The following is a 22,380-nucleotide window of genomic DNA, read 5'->3' on the forward strand; positions in this document are numbered from 1 at the left end:
ATCCCCATCCTTAAAGCGATGGGGATCCCAGCTCGTGATTTTTTGATTTAAAAAGACTGAAGGATCTCACCAGGAGGAGCGAAAAGACAGAGACAGGGGTTCCCCCCGCCTTTTTGGCCTGGTACCAGGAGCCCCGCCTCCTACACCATATCCGGCCCTTTATGTCCTCTTGACAGCCTACATTCCTATCTATCTTTGTGTCATCAACAAACTTAGCCACCATATATTCAGTCCCTTCATCCAAGTCACTGATATAGATTGTAAATAGTTGAGGCCCCAGCACTGATCCCTGTGGCACTCCACTAGTCAGCTTGCCAATCCAAAAATGACCCATTTACAAACATACAAATTAGGAGCACGCGTAGGCCATTCGGCGCCTTCGAGCCTGCTCCACCATTTAATAAGATCATGGCTGATACGATTGCGGCCTCAAATCCACTTTCCTGCCTACACTCAATATCCTTTGACTCCCTTGAATTTATCTGCCTCTGCCTTAAAAATATTCAATGACCCTGCCTCCACAGCTCTCTGGGGAAGAGAGTTCCAAAGACTCTCAACCCTCAGAAAAGAATTCTCTTCATCTCTGTCTTAAATGGGCTGTAAGCATATTTTATTGGTTCTCTAACCATTGCCCACATCTAACAGCCGTTGACAACTGGGTGGCTTGCTAGGCCATTTGAGGGCAGTTAAGAAGTCAACCGCATTGCTGTGGGTCTGGAGTCACATGTCGATCACACCAGGCAAGGACAGCAGATTTCCTTCCCTAAAGGATGTTAATGAACCAGATGGGTTTTTACAACAATTAATGAGTGTTTCATGGCATTACTGAGACTAGCTTTCAATTCCAGATTTTTTATTAATTAATTGAATTTAAATTCCACCAGCTGCCCTAGTGGGATTTGAACCTATGTCCCCAGGGCATTAGCCTTGACCTCTGAATTAATAGTTCAGTGACATTACCAATTCTTCTTTGTCCTCCTTGTCTCCAGAGACAATGGTAAGCACCTAGAGGTGGCCAGTGGTTTGTGAAGCAGCACCTGGAGTGGCTATAAAGGCCAATTCTAGAGTGACAGACTCTTCCACAGCCACTGCAGATAAAATTGGTTGTTGGGGCTGTTACACAGTTGGCTCTCTCCTTGCGCTTCTGTCTTTTTTCCTGCCAACAGCTAAGTTTCTTCGACTCGCCACTCTTTAGCCCCGCCTTTACAGCTGTCCACCAGCTCTGGCGATCACTGGCAACTGACTCCCATGACTTGTGGTCAATGTCACAGGACTTCATGTCGCGTTTGCAAACGTCTTTAAAGCGGAGACATGGACGGCCGGTGGGTCTGATACCAGTGACCAGCTCGCTGTACAATGTGTCCTTGGGGATTCTGCCATCTTCCATGCGGTTCACATGGCCAAGCCATCTCAAGCGCCACTAGCTCAGTAGGGTGTATATGCTGGGGATATTGGCCGGCTCGAGGACTTCTGTGTTGGAGATACAGTCCTGCCACCTGATGCCAAGGATTCTCCGGAGGCAGCGAAGATGGAATGAATTGAGACGTCGCTCTTGGCTGACATATGTTGTCCAGGCCTCGCTGCCGTAGAGCAAGGTACTGAGGACACAGGCTTGATACACTCGGACTTTTGTGTTCCGTGTCAGTGCGCCATTTTCCCACACTCTCTTGGCCAGTCTGGACATAGCAGCGGATGCCTTTCTCATGCGTTGTTGATTTCTGGATCGATAGACAGGTTACTGGTGAGAGTGTGGTCGCCGATATTGAGGAATGGAGCATTTCTGACGTCCCGTCCCATGATGTTTGTTTTCTTGAGGCTGATGGTTAGGCCAAATTCGTTGCAGGCAGCCGCAATCCTGTCGATGGGTCTCTGCACACACTCTTCTGTGTGGGATGTTAATGCAGCATCGTCAGCAAAGAGGAGTTCCCTGATGAGGACATTCCGTACTTTGGTCTTCGCTCTTAGACGGGCAAGGTTGAACAACCTGCCATCTGATCTTGTGTGGAGGAAAATTCCTTCTTCTGTAGACTTGAACACATGAGAGCAGCAGGGAGAAGATCCCAAATAATGTAGATGCGAGAACACAGTCCTGTTCACGCAACTCAGGATAGGAAAGGGGTCTGATGAGGCACCGCTACGCTGAATTGTGCCTTTCATATTGTCAGGGAATGAGGTGATGATACTTAGTAGCTTTGATGGACATCGATCTTTGCTAATAGTCTGAAGAGACCACGTCTGCTGATGAGGTCAAAGGCTTTGCTGAGATCTATGAAAGCAATGTAAAGGGGCATCTGTTGTTCACGACATTTCTCCTGTAGCTGGCGAAGGGAGAACAGCATGTCAATGGTGGATCTCTCTGCTCGGAAGCCACACTGTGCCTCAGGGTAGACATGCTCAGCCAGCTTCTGGAGCCTGTTTAAAACGACTCGAGCGAAGACTTTCCGCACTATGCTGAGCAGGGAGATTCCACGGTAGTTGTTGCAGTCACTGCGGTCACCCTTGCTCTTATAGAGGGTGATGATTTTGGCATCGTGCATGTCCTGTGGTACTGCTCCCTCATCCCAGCACAGGCAAAGCAGTTCATGGAGTGCTGAGAGTATAGCAGGCTTGGCACTCTTGATTATTTCAGGGGTAATTACCACTACGCCACCATCTTCCCTGAAGGTCTGTTCAGAAATGGGCATTTTCACTGCCTCCAATACACTGCTCTTCTGACTCTGACTTCTTTCACATACCCCCATTCTTCATGGTAAACTTTTGGTACAGGGCCTTCAGCTACCTTGGTCCCAATCTAAAACGGTCTTCCTCAATTCCTCCACATGCAACCTCTTTCCTCATCTTCAAAAGCTTCCATAAAACCAATCTTCGACCATATCTTTGGTCACCTCTCCAAACACTTGCTTGTCACAATGAAATACTTTTGGATGTTTTAGCACATTAAAAAGGTGTGATATAAATGCAATTTTTCCAGCAAAACTGCAGTCATCAGTGAATATAGAAATTTGCACATTTGCTGTGGCGTGTTGTTACTTGTTTAAGCTGCAGGCTGTATACAGAACTGTGTAACTAGCTTTATTAAAGCAAAATACTGCAGATGCTGGAAATATGAAATAAAAACAAGAAATGCTGGAAATACTCAGCATCTGTGGAGAGAGAAGCAGAGTTAACGTTTCAGGTCAGTGACCCTTCTTTCGAACTAGCTTTATTGTTTGGAACCTGTTTGCATTAAAATTGCAGAGTTCTTTGAGGGGAACTTACCAGCAAATTAATTTTTTATCCGTGTTTGCAGTTAAATCAACAGATTTAAGGTTTCAGGGATTTGACTCAGCAATCACTGTGGTTCCCCGCAGCACAAGGGATTTGAATCCACCGTTTTAACTGCACACACAGATAAGGAGGCCACCATCTGATAAGCTGCAGTAATTTGTCCATCCTGACCAAGCAGAGACAATTCAATCAGGCCAGCATAGCTTTTGGCTGGTGAACTGGCTGCATGCCCATATTTACAGCTAAATCAGCAGTTCAGAATTTGAGATCTTCACAGAGATCCAGCATCACCCAAAGTGCAATAATCTTGAATTTATGGATGTTAATTTGTGTGTGTTCTGGCGCTAGCCCAAGGTGACTCAGATCTGCACTTTTAAGTCCTACTGTTTTGTGAAAGTTAGTGTCCTTTTTTCTGTTATGGAGGTGGAAGCAACTTATAAAAACTGAATAGGCTCAAGAACTCTTGGTTGATCAAAAACAATAGACTTTAAAATCAATCTGGTCGTTTCAAGTAAATACGGTAAATGGGCTGTTATCAGCAGGCTATACAAACTATGCACATCCACTGCAGGCTAAAGTCGACATTCAAGTGATTTCATTTTTTATTTTAAAAATTTGAATGAATGTAAAAATACTATCTTTTTCATTTTCATATCTACTTCAATCACCTTTGCTCCTGGAATATTCAATCAATTACAGTCTAAACTGATCCATTCCTATCCCACATGCACATCAAATAGTACTGATATAACGCTCAATCCTGCCCCTGAGCAGGAATGCAAATGTTAATTGGTGAAAAATTATTGAAGCATATTTTTGCAGAATAGCTATAAAAAAAACGATTATACATAAGAACACAAGAAATAGGAGTAGGCCATACAGCCCTTCCAGCTTGCTCTGTCAGTCATTCAAGACGAGATCTTCTACCTCAACTCCACTTTCCCGCACTATCCCCATATCCCTGGATTCCCTTAGTGCCCAAAAATCAATCGATCTCGGGCTTGAATATACTCAATGACTGAGCATTCTTTCTGAGGTAGAGTTCAAAAAGTTCAGAATCCTCTGAGTAAAGAAATTTCTCCTGATCTCAGTCCCAAGGCTATTGTTAATTGGATATTTAGCTATATTCAGGTGGTGGGCATTAATTGGAGACTCACTGGTGCTCATATACATAGGTGGTTGTGGGATTGTGAGATGCGTTTCTTTGCAAATAAAACCTGTTAAGTGTATAAAGACTAGGCTCCAGTTCTACGCTTCACTGCCTGGCTATCCAAGTTGTAACAACTATGACTCCTAGTTCTAGAGTCTCCAGCCAAGAGAAACAGCCTCTTAGGATTTACCCTATAAAGCCCTGTAAGAATTGTATACATTTCAATGAAATCAACTCTCATTCTTCAAAACTCCAGAGAATATAGGTCCATTCTACTCCATCTCTCCTTGTAGGACAACCCAAGAATCAATCAAATGAACCTTTGTTGCACCCCTCTAAAGAAAATCCATCCTTCCTTAGGTAAGGAAGCCAACAATATACACAACACTCCAAGTGTGATCTCACCAAAGCCCTATATAATTGCAGCAAAAATTTCTTACTCATACTCCAACCTCCTTGCAATTTAGGAGTTACTCACTCCAAAAACAGGAACAAAAGATAAGTAATCATATATTTATACCTGTTTATTAAATATTTGTACTTTTTATAGATGCAGTTAAATTATTCCTGTAATCCTCAAAAGGTTAAAAATGTAATGTGCTCCAGTTCTCAAGCCATAACGTTTGCATAAATTGGTTTATAATAAAGATGAGAGTGGAATGGCAATTAACATAAAAGGGAATCCAAAAGTCTTTTACTGGCATGTAAATAGTAAACGGGTAGCAGGAGGCGGGGTGGGTCCTATTAAGAACAAAGAGGGTGAGGCACAGAGCAAGGCTAGAATACTTAATGAGTGCTTTGTATCAGTGTTTACTAAGAAAGAGGATGCTGACAAAATATTGGTAGAAGAGCACTAGTAGAGCTAATGGATGGGGTGACGATTAATAGGCAGGATGTACTGGAAAGGCTAGCTATGCTTCAACTTGGCTCCAGATGGCTTGCATCCCGGGTTGCCAGACGAAGTGGGAGTGGAGATATCGGAAAGGCTTGCCTAAATCTTTCAATCTTCCCTAGACACTGGGGAGGTGCCAGAGGACTGGAGAGTTTTTTTAAAATATTTGTTCATGGGATGTGGGCATCGCTGGCTAGGCCAGCATTTTAATGCCCATCCCGAATTGCCCTTAAGAAACTGAGTGGCTTGCTGGGCCATTTCAGAGGGCATTTAAGAGTCAATCACATTGCTGTGGATCTGGAGTCACATGTAGGCCAGACCAGGTAAGGATGGCAAATTTCCTTCCCGAAAGGACATTAGTGAACCAGATGGGCTTTTACAACAATTGACAATGGTTTCATGGTCACCATTAGACTAACTTTTTAATTCCAGATTTATTAATTGAATTCAAATTTCACCATCTGCCGTGGTGGGATTCGAACCCATGTCCTCAGAGCAATAGCATGGGCCTCTGGATTACTAGTCTAGTGACACTACCACTACACCACTGCCTCCCCCTAAATGTGGCAAATGTGACATCCTTATTCATGAAAGGATGTGAGAACATTCCTAGCAGCTACAAGCCGGTCACTTTAACATCAGTGGAGAGAGAAACAGAGTTAACGTTTCAAGTCTGAGGAAAGGTCAGAGGCTTGAAACATTAACTCTGTTTCTCTCTCCACAGATGCTGCCAGACCTGCTGATTATTTCCAGCACTTTGCTTTTATTTCAGATTTCCAGCATCTGCAGTATTTTGCTTTTAGTTTAACATCAGTGGTGGGTAAGGTTTTAGAAACAATATTTAGTGAGGGAGAAAAAAAAAAAATCAACAGGCACTTGGACAGATTTGAGTTAATTAAGGAAACCCAGCATGGATTTTTAAAAATTGCAGATCGTACTTGACTAATCTAATTTAATTTTTTGATGAAGGGAATGCATTGGTTCTGTCTATATGGATTTTAAGAAAGCGTTTGACAAGGTATCACATAAAAGGCTGGTTAACAAAATTGAGCCTCATGGAATAGGAGGGTCACTGTCAGCCTGGATAAAAAAATTGGCTGAAGGACAAAAAAACAGAGAATCATGGGAAATAATCGTTTTTCAGAATGCAGGATGATCCACAGTGTTGATTGGACAACTGCTCTTTTTGGTATATAATAATGATTTGGATATTGGAATAGAGAGTAAAATTTCAAAATTTGCCAATGATACCAAACTTGGAGGTGTGGTAAACAGCGAGGATGATACCCATCAACTGTAACAGGACAGAGATAGGATAGCAGAATGGGCAGATGGAATTTAATACAGAGAAGTGAGAGGTGATGCATTTTGACAGAAGGGATAGGGAGAGGCAATATAGACTAAATGGCACAGATTTAAAGAATGTACAGGGACAGAGGGACCTGGGGGCTCATGTGCATAGATCTTTGAAGATGGCAGGACATACGGAGAGAGTAATTAGCAAAGCATATGGGATCTTGGGCTTCATAAATAGAGGTATCAAGAACAAAAGCAGTTAAGTTATGCTGAACCTTTAAACAGCTTTGGTTAGGCCACAACTAGAATATTGCATCCAGTTCTGGTCACCACACTTTAGGAAGGATGTAAGGGTCCTTGAGCGTGTGCAAAGGAAATTTACAAGAATAGTTCCAGGGAGGAGGGTTTTTAGCTACAGGATTCAGCTGGAGAAACGAACATTGTTCTAGTTGGAGCAAAGGAGATTGAGGGGAGATTTGAAGAGGTATACAAGATTATGAAAGGTTTAGATAAGTTAGTCAAAGAAAAGCTGTCCCCATTAGCTGATAGTAGAAGGACCAGGAGGCACAGATTTAAAGTTTTGGGCAAGAGATGCGGGGGGGAAAGGAAGAATTTTTTTATGCAAGTGGTAATGATGCTGCAAACTACAGCCACCGCAGAGAGGGAAAAAAATCACCCTGAGCATGGTGCAACTTTCTTCCCTTTGGATAGCTCGAGCTGGGGTTGGGGCTTCAGCAATGTGGAGGGGCTGAGAGGGTAGAGCCGGGCCTGGGCTCCATGGAATCAGAGGGCCTGAGAAGTCAAGGACAGTGGGTGAAGGGGAGTGAGCTGCAGCTTATTTTTGCCTCTTTGTGTTTGCCACCTTTTCTTGTCCCCTTTGCTCTAGGGGAATTGGGCTTGTTGGTTGGCTAGTGGTGGAGCTGAGCCTGGGTTCTCGGGGGGGGGGGGGGGGGGGATGAAGGGTAGGCGGGAGGTCTAGCATGGGCTAGGGTGAGGTGAAGCCTGAGCCGAAGGAGGGAGGGAGAGACAACTGTTAATGTTTGAATACAGGTATTTTAGTTTAGTGCTGAGGTGGGAGGTTTTTTAATTGAGGGAGCTTAATGTTAAGGTGGTGTTTTATGGTGGGATTTAGTACTGAGGCAGGGGTATTATTGTGGAGGTAATGTTGATCTGGAAGGTTTATTGAGGGGGTTTAAGTGTTGCGTTGGCATAGTGTTGGCTCACTTTCATCTCGAATTTGAGACATACCCTGGGTCTCACTGAAAAGTGAAGTAATGCCTATCAGAGCAATTACGAATCACTTCTCCTTTGCAAATCAAGTCTTTTGGTGCTTGTGACATTGCTGGTTTTCGTAAAAGAGACTTTTGGCTACAGGTGTGGCCCACGTGTCCTAGCAATTATCTTGGATAGGACCTTGTGACCAAACCCTCCATTGAATGTCACAAGAGGAGGAGGACACCCATCACCTTTATTTTTGCTTTTATGATATGAAGATTCACAACCCACAGCAGAGTACATATCATCTTCTGCAGCATCATGATGCAGCTGATGTACTGCCAGTCATCCTGGCTAGTCCTTGCCACTGGATAAGGTGCATTAGCCAGCTTAGCTTGTGTGTTAATTTTGTTGCTCTTATCTCACCTGCGCAGGCAAAGACCTTGCTAGCCTCATCTGCCTGTGATTCGTAAAACTGAAGAAGTCCTGTTAGCTCAGACGGCCAAGCGTGATGGCCATTCGCATGTAGAAGAAGCGACTGCACAGTCCACACAGCTGCCCTAGGCAAACAAGCAGCTCTATTTAAAGATGGCATGCTTGCCCCCTTCAGGGGTTGACCTGATTAAAGGAGGGCTAGAAAAATCCTTGCTTCACCCCCCTATACTTCTTGACAAAAGTTATTATTTTACATGTTGGAATATCCGAACGCGAACAGACAACATCAGAAATGCTTCACCCCCTCAGCACACATCAACTATGAGCTGTCCTGTATGACCATCGATGTTGCAGCACTGAGTGAAACACAGTTCACAGGAACCTGTTCACTCCATAAAATGACTATATCTTCTACTGGTCTGGGAAGCCTGGTGGGACAAGGCATGAGCATGGATTCGGTTTCACCATCAGAAACAAATTGGTTTAGACAATTCATGAGCCCAAATGTCACTCGAAGACTCATGTCTATACGTATCCCAATAAATCCAACAGGTTTTGTTAGCTTCAACAGTACTTATGCTCCAAGTATATCCTAAGAGTTAGAGAAAAGAGAGAGATTTTGTGATGAACTTGACCAACTTTTTTTTTGATGTGGGCATCACTGGCTAGGCCAGCATTTATTGCCCATCCCTAATTGCCCTCGAGAAGGTGGTGGTGAGCTGCCTTCTTGAAGCGCTGCAGTTCTTTGGGTGTAGGTACACCAACAGTGCAGTTAGGAAGGGAGTTCCAGGATTCTGACCCAGCAACAGTGAAGGAACAATGATTATAGTTCCAAGTCAGGATGGCATGTGGCTTGGAGGGGAACTTGCAGGTGGTGGTGTTCCCATGCATCTGCTGCCCTTGTCCTTCTAGGTGGTAGGGGTTGCGGGTTTGGAAGGTGCTGTCTAAGGAGCCTTGGTGCATTGCTACTGTGCATCTTGTATACGGTACACACTGCGACCACTGTGTGTCAGCGGTGCAGGGAGTGAATGTTGAAGGTGGTGAATGGGATGCCAAATCAGGTGGGCTGCTTTGTCTGGATGGTGTTGAGCTTCTTGAGTGTTGTAGGAGCTGCACCCATCCAGACAAGTGGACAGTATTCCATCACATTCCTGACTTGTGCCTTGTAGATGGTGGACAGGCATTGGGGAGTCAGGAAGTGAGTTATTCGCTGCAGAATTCCCAGTCTCTGACCTGCTCTTGTAGCCACAATATTTATGTGGCTGGGCCGGTCCAGTTCAGTTTCTGGTCAATGGTGACCCCCAGAATGTTGATAGTGGGGGATTCAGCAATGGTAATGCCACTGAACATCAAGGGGAGATGGTTAGATTCTCTCTTGTTTGAGATGGTCATTGCCTGGCACTTGTGTGGTGCAAATGTTACTTGCCATTTATCAGCCCAAGCCTGGATGTTGTCCAGGTATTGCTGCATATGGACATGGGCTGCTTCAGTATCTGAGGAGTCACGAATGGTGCAGAACATTGTGCAATCATCAGTGCACATCCCCACTTCTGACCTTATGATGGTGGGAAGCTCATTGATGAAGCAGCTGAAGATGGTTCGGCCCAGGACACTGCCCTGAGGAATGCCTGCAGTGATGTCCTGGGACTGAGATGATTGACCTCCAACAATTACAACCATCTTCCTTTGTGCTAGGTATGACTCCAACCAGCGGAGAGTTTCCCCCGATTCCCACTGTGTCCAGTTTTGCTAGTGCTCCTTGATGCCATACTTGGTCAAATGCTGCCTTGGTGTCAATGGCAGTCACTCTCAGCTCACTGTTGACAAATGTACCAGAAAGTGACAAAACATTTTTTAGGAGACTTCAATGCACACATTGGAAATGGATTTGATTCATGGCCATCTGTATTTGGGTGCCCATGGTATTGCAGCTATGAATTCAAATGGACAGCTGTTAAGAGTTCTACCATAATTACAACTTAGTCATCACCAACATGCTGTTTTCTACGAGTGAGAGATGGAAAGTGACATAGCAACACCCACCGGCATCAATTTGATTTCATTATTGTCCATTGCCAGATGTGAAGGATATAGAGATTTCCAGATCTATGCATAGTGCTGATAATGTAAACAATCATGCTCTTGTCAATTGCAAGTGTTTCATTTAATTCAAGAAAACATAAACATTAAGTTCATCCATGGATAAATGTGCAACTCCTCAAGGATAGCCAAAAGAGAGGAATTTCAGCAAGCATTTGCTGAAAAACCCATTTCAAGTGAACCTCAGGGTCCAAAAGAGCAGCGGACATCCTTTTGGGATACTACGTACGCAACTGGAAGAGATGTTCTTGGTGCAAGGAAAAGAAATGATGCAAACTGTTCAAAGCTCATGAAGCTGAATCAGCTCCAATGATTGAAGTAAAGAGGAAGGCAAAAGTGCAGTACTTGGACACCCCTGGAAATGCAAATAAATGCAAATGAGGGAAGAATCCCAAAAAAATCCAGCGAGAGCGTCATAGGCATTATGAGAAAATACTGGTTTGATCTTTATCAATGTATACAGACGTGTATCGAAAATGGTGATGCGCGTGGAATGTTTGTTGGACTTATTGGCGGTGGGCCCTGTTGTCACCAGATCTGCTCTGCTATGCACTACCATAGGAGAAATGATCACTTCCAAAGAATGAATTATGGACTTTTAGGTAGAGCACTGTCTAAAACTGTACAACAGACAAAATGCAGTAACCAAAGAACCGCTGTGCTTTTTTGACCAACCAGTTAAAGATGAACTAGACGCACCTCCACCATGGAAGACATGACAGCAGTGCTTAAAAAAAAAAACTATCATCTGGTAAAGCACCTGGTGCTGACAGATTGCCAGAACTCTAAGTTGGGAGGCCCTAGTCTGCATCATAAACTGTTCTTGCTTAGCACCAGCATTTGGAAACGCTCCTCAGGAAATGAAAGATGCCAAAATCATAACCATGTACAACAACAAAGGTGACAAGTCAGACTGCAACAACTCATGCAGCATTTCACCATTGAGTAGTTGGAAAGATCTCTGCCCGATAGTGCTTAGTCACCTACAAAAACTTGCCAATGATGTCTATTCAGAAAGCCAATGTGCGTTCAGAGCTGGTCGTTCAACCACGGACATGATCTTTACCTTGGGGCAAGAGAAGTGCAGAGGACAGCAGAAGCGACTACATGTTGCTTTTGTAGACCTGATGAAAGCCTTCAATCTGGTTAGCAAAGATGGTCTTATTCTCTAGTTTTCAAAAAAATAATTTGTCCACCAATACTACTCCAGATCATGAAATCTTCCACTGCAAATTGAAAGGAAGAATCATTTACAATGTTCAATGGAGTAAAGCAAGTGTTCTTTCACCAATGCTATTTGGTATCTTCTTCTCCTGCCTCCTCTTGTATATTGTTCAGGATAGAGAAGGAGTATTTAGAGAAGGAGTATTACTATGCACAAGATCAGATGAAAGACTGTTCAACCTGTCCAGATTGAGAGCCAAGACCAAAGTAAGAAATGTTCAGATATGTGAACTCCTGTATGTTGATTAAACAGCTTCTGTGGCACATTCAGCTGAAGACCCAATTGGGAGTGTCTTCTGAACTGCTGCAGAGGAACCTGGGGTCACGATCAGCTGACAAAAGATAGTGACAATGGTGCAAGGTGGTCAGCTCGAAGCAGCTAAACACTGAATTGAACAATGTAGACAAATTCTGTTACCTAGAGAAATGGTCGCAAGTGAAATGAAGCTTGAAGAGGAAATATCAGCTCAGATTGGTAATGCTGTGCTTGCATTTGGAACAATTCAGGCAAGGGCCTGAAAACTCCCCAACTTAAAATTGCCACACAGCTAAGAATCTATAATGCCTTCGTATTAAGTAGGTTGCTATATGGCACTTAAACTTGGACCACATATCAGAAGCAGGAATGCAGATTAAATTCATTTAATATATGTAACTTGAGAAAGATCCTTGGGATTCATTGGCAGCATAGAACCCCAACATAGAAGTACTGCAACTTTCTAATTCAGAAAGTATCATAGCAATGCTTGAGTGACGTCAACTACGGTGGCTCGGCCACATCGTTAGAATGGATGATGGCCGCCTATCAAAAGATGCACTGTACAATCGCTTGATGGTGCCAGGAGACCCATTGGGTAGCCAAAGCTAAGATACAAAGACTCATGAAAGCAAGACATCATTTCATGCTAGGTTGACTTAAACAGCTGGGAACAGTCTGTACATGACCGAAGCACTTGGTGCTGAAGTCTCCACAATGTAATGTAGAAATCTGAACTATGTCTCCAGATTGCCACAGAAAAGTGCCATTGTAGGAAGGAGCATGCGACGGTAGCCCCTGCATCAGTGAATGACGACCTATGATGCCCCCCCCATTGCAACCAGGAATACCTTGCTTGAATTGGGCTGTATACCCACCTGAAGACTCTCAACAGATGAGCAGTGGATGTGAATTATTGGCAATGATGAGGAGGTAATGACCTGGAACTCGCTGTCTACAAGGGTGGTGAAAGCGTTGATCATCTCCATTTTCAAAAGGAAACTGGATGGGAACTTGAAGGAAATAAACTTGCAGGACTATGGGGATAAAGCAGGGGAATGGGATTGACTGGATTTCTCCACAGAGAGCCAGCATGGACTCAAAGGGCTGAATGGCCTCCTTCTGTATTGTAATAACTCTGACTCTAATGACCTAGACTTGAGTGCACAGGGCACAATTTCAAAATTTGCAGATGGCACAAAACTTGGCAGTATTGTGAACTGTGAGGAGGATAGACTTCAAGAGGACATAGGCTGGTGGAACGGGCAGACATGTGGCAGATGAAATTTAATACAGAGAAGTGTGAAGTAATAAGTTTTGGTAGGGAGAACGAGGAGAAGCAATATAAACTGAAGGGTACAATTCTAACAGAGGTGCAGGAAGAGAGAGACCTGGAGGCGTATGTCAGGAAGAGAGGCTGACAAAGTAGTTAAAAAATCTTACGGGATTCTGGACTTCATAAACAAAAGCAAGGAAGTCATGATGAACATAACATAAGAAACAGGAACAGGAGTAGGCCATTCGGCCCCTCAAGCCTGCCCTGCCATTCAATAAGATCATGGCCTATCTGCCCCAGACCTCAACTCCTCTTTCGTGCCAGTTCTTAATAGCCCTCAACTCCCCGATATTTCAAAAATCTATCTACCTCCTCTTTAAATACTTTCAGTGATCTAGCCTCCACAACTCTCTGGGGTAGAGAATTCCAGACATTCACTACCCTCTGAGAGAAGAAATTCCTTCGCATCTCAGTTTTAAATGAGTGTCCCCTTATTCTGTAACTATGTCCCCTCGTTCGAGATTCCCCCACTAGTGGGAACATCTTCTCAACATCTACCTTGACAAGACCCCTCAGAATCTTGTACATTTTAATAAGGTTACCTCTCATTCTTCCAAACTCGAATGAATAAAGGCCTAACCTATTTAGCCGTTCTTGATAAGTCAACCCCTTAATCCCAGGAATCAGCCTAGTGAATCTCTTTTGAACTGCCTCCAATGCCAGCATATCCTTTCTTAAATACAGGGACCAAAACTGTACACAGTACTCCAGGTGTGGCCTCACCAACACCCTGTACAGTTGTAACAAGACTTCTCTATTTTTAACCTCCAACCCCCTAGCAATAAAGGCCAAAATTCCATTTGCCTTCTTAAATACTTGCTGCACCTGCATGCTAAAGTTTTATGTTTCATGCACAAGAACACCCAGATCCCTCTGTGCTGCACTTTTTTGAAGTCTCTCTCCATTTAAATAATAGTCTGCCTTTTGATTCTTCCTACGAAATTGCATGACCTCACACTTTTCTACAATAAACTCCATCTGCCAAGTTTTTGCCCACTCACTCAACCTTATATCCCCTTGCAGATTCCTTAGGTCCTCATCACAACATGCCCTCCCACCTATTTTTATATCATCAGCAAATTTGGATACATTACACTCTGCTCCCTCCTCGGAGTCATTAATATAGATAGTAAATAATTGAGGCCCGAGGACTGATCCTTGTGGCACTCCACTAGTTACGTCTTTCCAACCTGAAAATGACCCATTAATCCCAGCTCTCTGTCTTGTGTGAGTTAACCAATCCTCAATCCATGCTGATACATTACTCTAGCATTTTTGTCAAACATGATTTCCCTTTCACATAACCATGTTGACTCTGTTTCACTGCGTTAAGCTTTTCTAAATGTCCTGCCATTTCTTCCTTAATAATGGACTCTAGCATTTTCCCCAACGACCGATGTTAGGCTGACTGGCCTATAGTTTCCTGCTTTTTGTCTCCCTCCCTTCTTGAATGGGGCGTCACATTGGCGGTTTTCCAATCTGCTGGGACACTCCCAGAATCCAGTGAGTTCTGGAATATTTCAACCAATGCCTCCACGATCTCTGCAGCCACTTCCTTTAAAACCCTTGGATGTAGGCCATCAGGTCCTAGCGACTTGTCCCATTAGTTTGTCAAATACTTTGTCCCTCGTGATAAGAGACTGTTACAAGATCTTTCCTCCCATTAGCTCCTTGCTCATAAGATATCTGTGGGATGTTTATAACACCCTCCACTGTGAAGACTGATGCAAAATATTAGTTTAAAATGATCTGCCATTTCCGTTCCCCATGATCAATTCTCCAGTCGCATCCTCCAAGGGTCCCACGCTCACTTTAGCTACTCTCTTTCTTTTTACATACCCTTAAAAGCTCCTGCTGTTTGTTTTTATATTTCTTGTCAATTTACTTTCATAATCAATTTTCTCCCTCTATTAGTTTTTTAGTCATCCGCTGCTGGTTCCTAAAAAATTCCCAATCCTCTGGCCTACCACAAGTTTTCGCTGCTTTGTATACCTTAGTTTTTGATTGGATACTCTCCTTGACCGCCTTTGTTAACCACGGGTGGTTTATCCTTCTCATCGGGTCCTTCCTTTTGACCGGGATAAATTTTTGCTGAGCGTTATCAAATATCTGCTTAAACGTCTACCACTGCTCATCCACTGACCTTCCCCTTAGTCTATTTTCCCAGCCTGCTTTAGACAACTCTTTCTTCATACCTCCGTAATTGTCCTTGTTTAAGTTGAGGACACTGGTTTGAGACCAGAGTTGCTCGCCATCAAACTGAATTTGAAATTCTACCATGTTGTGATCGCTACCCCCTAGAGGATCCTTAACTACGATATCTCTTATTAATCCTACCTCATTACACTTTACTAAATCTAAAATATTGCTCTAAGTAACAATCCCTGATGCACTCTACAAATTCATCTTCCATGTTACCTCTGCCAATCTGATTTGTCTAGTCAATATGCAGATTAAAATCACCCATGACAATTGTAGTGCCCTTCTTACAAGCCTCCGTTATTTCCCGATTTATACTTTGTCCTACAGTGAGGCAACTCTTCGGGGGCCCATAGATGACTCCCACCCGTGACTTCTTCCCCTTGCTATTCCTTATTTCCACATCACTATCTATTGCACCTATATCAATACTCACCACCGCACTTATACCTTCCTTTATTAACAAAGCTACCCCACCTCCTTTTCCTTGTTGTCTATTTTTCCAGAACGTCGAATACCCTTGAATATTGAATTCCCAGTCTTGGTCACTCTGCAACTTCAATAAAACAATGGTTCAGCTTCAACTGCAGTATTGTGTCCAATTATGGGCACCACTCTTTAGGAAGGATGTGAAGGCTTCAGAGAGTGTGCAGAAAAGATTTACGAGAATGGTTCCAGTGAAGGGGGACTTCAGTTACATGGATAAAGTCTAATGAGCTGTTCTCCTTAGAGAAGAGAAAATTGAGAAGAGAATGTTGAGATGAGGAGGTTAAGAGGCAATTTGATAGAGGTCAAAATCATGAGGGGTCTCGACAGAGTAGATAGGGAGAAACTGTTCCCATTAGTGGAAGGGTCGAGAACCAGAGGACAATGATTTAAGGTAAATGGCAAAAGAACCAATGAGAAAAAACCTTTTTAGACAGTGAGTGGTTAGGACCTGGAATGCATTGCCTGACAGTGTGGCGGAGGCAGATTCAATTGTGGCTTTCAAAAGGGTATTGGATAATTATCTAAAGAGGAAGCATTTGCAGGGCTATGGAAAAAAGATGGGCCGAATGCCCTCCTTCTGTGCTGTCACCATTCTATGACACTATGAACAATTAGTTGGCTTGGAGATTCAGATGTAAAAAATTATATATAGCCTTGGAACGTTACCATGCTACCTGAGCATGAAGTGTTATGGGAAATTTGATGCTCAGGTGCGCATCAAGGCAGCAATGTGCAGCATAGCAGGGATGCAGGCACGTAAAAAATGTTGGTTATATTTAAGAGGTCAACTACAATTGAAATTAACAGAAAGAACAAAGATGTAATTTACCCCAGATTTTCCAATAGATTGTTGAATTTCATTAAGGAATTCCAATTGTTGCTCTGCATCTTCTAGTTGTCCCTCAATGAGTTGGCATCTTATAATACCTTGAGTTACAAAAGACATTCAAAATAAATTTGCCATTCATAAAAAGTGCTTTTCATAATTTTATATATTGGGCAAAGATTCTTTGGATAATCGACTTACAAACTTTCAATATATCTGTATTAATTCAATAATAACTTGCATTCTACAGTACTCCATAAATACAGAATGCGGCAAAACACTTCAGAGAAAATGGGAACTGTAGACACTAAGAAGAAGGCAAAGATGAAAACAGAACAGTTTAGAGGGCTGAGAGCAAGAGGAACAGAGGGTAGGATTCTTCAGTTCCCATGGGGACGAATGTGGGGGTACTGCAAAAATTAGCACCACCGGCCAGCGTATGGGTGCTATGTCATCATTCAGCCACAGGCAATTTTGCTCAGAAGAAGGGAAGGCGAGACCTGGTAATCCACCCAATTTGGAAAAGTGGCAATTTAATCTTGTTAACAAGCTCAAGGTCAGCTCATTAAGGGCCAGTTTGGAATTTTGGTGGTGGCGCACGAGTCGCACGCTGGATCAGGGAAAGTCATAAGACATGGAGGTCAGTCGTGGCCATGCCATGAAATTAGGTGGGCCTATAAAGTGAGCACAGATGAGAGGGGGACTCAGCCATTGGCAAACAGCGTGAACCCTCTCCCTGGCATTTTGTGCCCTTTTCACCACAAGGACAAAAGAGAGAGAGTGATAAGACACTGCTGGCCTTTCTGATCAATGCCAGTGGCTCATTTAGATAAGCTGCTGCAAGTATCAGTGCTGCCAGGTCCTCAAAAACGCTAGGGCTCTGGGCTTTGAGGAGTCAGTAGGTACCCTGGGCATACATTTCTCCCATGTCCAAGAGCAGCATGCACCCTCAGGCTCCTCAGCTGATGTGTCAGATGGAGGTTGAATACCCAAAGGCCTATCATCAGGGTCTTGTGTTGCACTCACCTTGCCAGAGCAAAGATCACTGAACCTCTTGCAGCACAGCTCCTCCGCTGTTGCTGAATGTTTCAGCCACCTCCAGCCATGACTGTTTTGTTTGGCTGCGAGGCCTTTTCTTGCCATTCTCTGGATAGAGGCCTCCCTCCTCTCTTTCACAGCTTCCAGGAGCACCTCAAGGTCAGAATCAGTGAAGCGAGGGGCAGCCCTGCCTTGGGTGCTCGGCCTCTACCTCTCCTCCTGTTGCCCTAGTGCTTCTATCCTGCTTCTAAATGGCTGCCTCAGTAATGGCTGCCATGATGCCTTTAAGTCAGGTCTGCAATTGAGAAGTCCCACCTCCATCCCATACCTGCTACCAGCTGGCTGCCCAACCCGCCCTCCAGCCAAGTAGCAGCCCGCCTCTGCGAAAACTGTAAGCTGTGATGACTTCCTCGGTGTCTCCCGGGCAGGGGAAGGACCTGGAAATGGTCCTGGCATCAGATTCCTGACCCAAGAGGCAAAATCCTGCCCAAAGATTAAGCAAGTGCAAGGGCGTAAGGTACTTTGGATGGGTGAGGCTGCTGATCAAGCCATTCTAAATAGCTGGTAATTTATGGAGTAATCACTGGCTATGTAAATTCCATCCTGGGTCACGTGGTCAGAATAAGGTTAGTACTGGCTGTGGCATGATACAGTAGGATCCTGATATTGGCAGAAGAGCTGGGGGCTGGGCCTGTGGGTGGAGTTGGATTGGGTATGAGAAAGTGGAAGAGGGCAGAGCAGGATTAGGAGGAGATCAAAACGAGGAGAAGGAAGAAGTTTGGGTTCTGGGCAGCTGCCAAAATGTGCACGTGATTAACACGGAAAGTGGTTCTGGCTTACAGCTAGAAATCAGAGGGCTTATGCATGACCTGAATTTCGATAAGTTGCCACATCAAAGATTACTACACAAAATAAGAGCTCATGATGTTGGGGGTAACATATCAGTATGGATAGAAGATTGGTTAGCTAACAGGAAGCAGAGAGTAGGGATAAATGGGACATTTTTAAGTTGGCAAGTCATTACTAGTGGAGTGCCACAGGGATCAGTGCTGGGGCCTCAACTATTTACAATCTATATTAATGACTTGAATGAAGGGACTGAATGTATGGTAGCTAAATTTGCTGATGACACAAAGATAGGTAGGAAAGTAAGCTGTCAAGAGGACATAACGGGGCTACAAAGGGATATAGATAGGTTAAGTGAGTGGGCAAAAATTTGGCAGATGGAGTATAATGTGGGAAAATGTGAACTTGTCCATTTTGGCAGGAAGAATTGAGAAGTATATTATTTGAGTGGAGAGAGACTGCAGAACTCTGTGATACAGAGGAATCTCGGTGTCCTGGTACATGAATCACAAAAAGTTAGTATGCAGGTACAGCAAGTGATTAGGAAGGCAAATGGAATGATGGTGTTTATTGAAAAGGGAAATCAAGTAGGGAAGTGTTGCTACATTTGTACAGGGTCTTAGTTAGATGGCATCTGGAGTGCTGTGTAGTTTTGGTCTCCTTACTTAAGGAAGGATAAAATTGCATTAGCAGTTCAGAGAGGTTCACTTGATTGCCTCCTGGGAAGAAAGGGCTATCTTATGAGAAAAGGTTGAGCAGGTTGGGCCTGTACCCATTTGAGTTCAGAAGAGTGAGAGGTGATCTGATTGAAACATACAAGATCCTAAGGGGACTTGACAGAGTGGATGCTGAGAGGATGTTTCTCCTTGTGAGGGAGACTACAACTAGGGGACACAGTTTAAAAATTAGGGGTCTCCCATTTAAGACTGAAATGAGGAGAATTTGTTTCTGAGGGTCAATGGTCTGTGGAATTCTCTTCCCCAGAGAGCAGTGGAGGCTGGGTCATTGAATATATTCAGGGCTAAGTTAGATAGATTTCTGATCGACAAGGGAGTCAAGGGTTATGAGGGGCAGACAGGAAAGTGGAGTTGAGACCACAATCAGATCAGCCATGATCTTATCGAATGATGGAGCAGGCTGGAGGGGCCGAATTCTTGTGTTGAATGCATGAAATAGTTCATCAGCATAGTAAATAAAGTACAGGGCTTGCTACCAGATAAAAGAGTACAGAACGTGTGGTTTTTGAAGCAGTTAGGTTACTAGAAGTAAACAGGTATCCCGCAGTGGTTGAAGATAGATAAAAAATTTAAGGCCTGGCAACAGTCAAAGAAAGTTCAGGTCCAGGTGGCTAGTGAAGGGTCAAAGACTAGAGATGGTTAAAGAAGGTCTCAGGTTTTGCCTGTTGGGGGTCCCCACGGTGACCCAAGATGTCAGGGCCACATGGCAGTTGAAGAAGTCTGGAACTTGGTAGGCAGGCAGTTCAGGATTGTATGTTTGGCTGGTTGTGTGTTTACCTAGATGATGTTGAGAACTGGATTTTTAACCTTTTGTGGTCTTCCCCCTTCTTGCCTTGTTCATTGTAGTGGTTATGATGTTACTTTAGAGGATGAATGTTGAATTTGGCAATCACTATACTGAGATGAAGTGCTACCTTTGAACCGTTGCTCAGTTACTATCAGAGAAGCAGAAACATCAGTGGTGTTGTTTGGGTAGAGGCAGTCATTGGCGGATAGCAAACCAAGTTAAACAAACTTAGGGAGTTAAAAAAAAAAAAACTCATTGCAAACTATTGGCAGGAAAGTTAGAAAGCTTGGACCTGGATCTAAGATAGGAAGAAAATTGTAGCCCCAATGCTGGGAAGGCATGGATTTTGAAATCTCCTCTTGGAGCCTGAAAGGAATAAGCTGTAAAGTCATCATTACATCAGAGGAGCCAACAATATCCATCTTCACCTTCCCTAAGTTAAGGCTGCTAACTATCATTGCACCTCACACAGAGAATAGCCAAAGCATTTCCTTGAAGGTTACAAATAAAAATAGTCATACCAGTTAATGCAGGGACACTAGTTTCATCCAGTGACATTGCAGTTTTGTACCATCTTATAGCTTCTTTTACTTTCCCTTGTAATACCATCTGATAGCCGAGTTCATTTGCAATCTCTGCATTACGGGAAGACATGCCGAATGCTCTTTCAACCAAGGTATAGGTCTGCTGAAGGACAATCTGGTTCCGTCCGCACTACATTAACAAACAGGAGTGATCATTTGTATGAATAAGCAAATTATAATTCAAATACTTCAGCTACTGAAGTTTCTTACATTCTATAGTAAACTTCTATATTACTTTGGCAACCACATAAACAAAATTAAATAGAAAGAAGCTGAACTTCCTCGGCCCTTCTGGCACACTCCTACCACCACCATAATTCTGATAGGAGTACATATGCTAGAGTACTTGTGCTAGAAGCTCCCATGGGGCTTTACATGAGGCAGAAACTCCCCACTTGGAGTACCAAAGATACTTGCAGGTCAATATACCTTTGGAGATCAGGATCATGGCCTGGACAGCAAGAATGCATTTTGCAGCCGCCCAGGGCATCTGATTACAGGCAGTGCTGCAGTAATGGCATAGACAGCTGCATTTAAATGAGGTGACTACCCACTGACTCTGCATAGTCATCATTGGAGGTCACCAGCTGGTGTGATCCCACACAATTGAAAGAATTGTTGCTCTGAGGATTTTTTGGGTCAACATTTTACTAGTAGACAACAAATAATGGGCCCAAGGTTAATCGGTTAGATAACAGTCAGCTGTCACATATATGCTTCATCAGCCATCTAGATCAAACAAACATCTCCATCTTTTCAGACTGTTTGTCCTACATCAAATTGCGGATGAACCACAACTCCTCCAACTTCACTTTGGGAAGTCCGAAAGTGTAGCTTTTGGCTCCAACACAGCTGATTCCTTCCCCCCCCCCCCCACTCACTCAAACTGAACCAGACTTTACTAAAATTTGGTTCCTGTTCGACCCAAGATGAGCTTTAATCCCTATATCCCATCCGTCATGAGGACTGCCCAATTCCACTTCAAAAATATTGCTTGCCCCATTTTAGTCTCACTGCCACCAAAAAACAGTCAAACTTTTGTCACCTTTAAAAGCCTCCAACTTGTCCAAAATGAAACTAGCTGTATTCTGTCTTACCAAGTCCTAGCCAATTCCCCCTGGCTTTGGTGACCGACATCAGCTGCTGGTTCCCTATCTTACTAAATTGAAATTATTCATCCTCATTTTCAAATTCTTCCATAGCCTAAGTCTATCCTTACATATTTTAAATCTCCTCCAGGCTTATATTACATGTGCATTTTCTAACTGTACTCCCTTCCTCCACGTCGTCATTGGTACCGAATCTTTCAGCTACTTTGTCCCACTCCTCAGGATTCAGGTCTTGTTAGCTTTAAAATTAGAACTGTTCGAACAGTAGCATTAATAGATAAAAATCTAACCATACAACTTCACCTTGTCATCATACTTATAAACAGTTTTCTAAAGATAATACAATATACAGGGGAATTTTTACTTGCAAGCGTACTGGGCACGACGCGGGGGATGGTCTGGTAACAATGTGGAAAACTCAGAGGTCTGGGCTTCCCCTAATGATGTGCAGTTTTAACTCAACAGCGTGAGACTTTTGGTCTTGACAGGTTCGCCGCCTGGAAGTCAGTCCGATAGGCTGGTCTTCCAGTTGGGTGGGGAGCATTCGAGATATGTCTAAGCCTGAACCTCGGTGGTAGGGGTGGGAGGGGGGGG

The 22,380-nt window shown here is 43.7% G+C and overlaps 1 protein-coding gene across 3 annotated transcripts in view; it reads right to left on the reverse strand.

The window, feature by feature from the left end:
* The window catches only part of ttc21b (tetratricopeptide repeat domain 21B), a 130,183-nt gene that overhangs the window by 77,219 nt on the left and 30,584 nt on the right, over positions 1-22,380 (reverse strand). For all 3 annotated transcript variants that reach the window (XM_068035213.1, XM_068035214.1, XM_068035215.1), the window contains exons 9-10: positions 20,615-20,807; positions 16,689-16,786 (exon numbers count right to left, since the gene is read on the reverse strand). In XM_068035213.1, the coding sequence (XP_067891314.1) occupies positions 16,689-16,786; positions 20,615-20,807 (291 nt within the window). The remainder of the gene's footprint in view (positions 1-16,688; positions 16,787-20,614; positions 20,808-22,380) is intronic.

This window comes from Heterodontus francisci, chromosome 7 (genome assembly GCF_036365525.1).
Source record: "Heterodontus francisci isolate sHetFra1 chromosome 7, sHetFra1.hap1, whole genome shotgun sequence".
Classification (NCBI taxonomy): Eukaryota; Metazoa; Chordata; class Chondrichthyes; order Heterodontiformes; family Heterodontidae; genus Heterodontus; species Heterodontus francisci.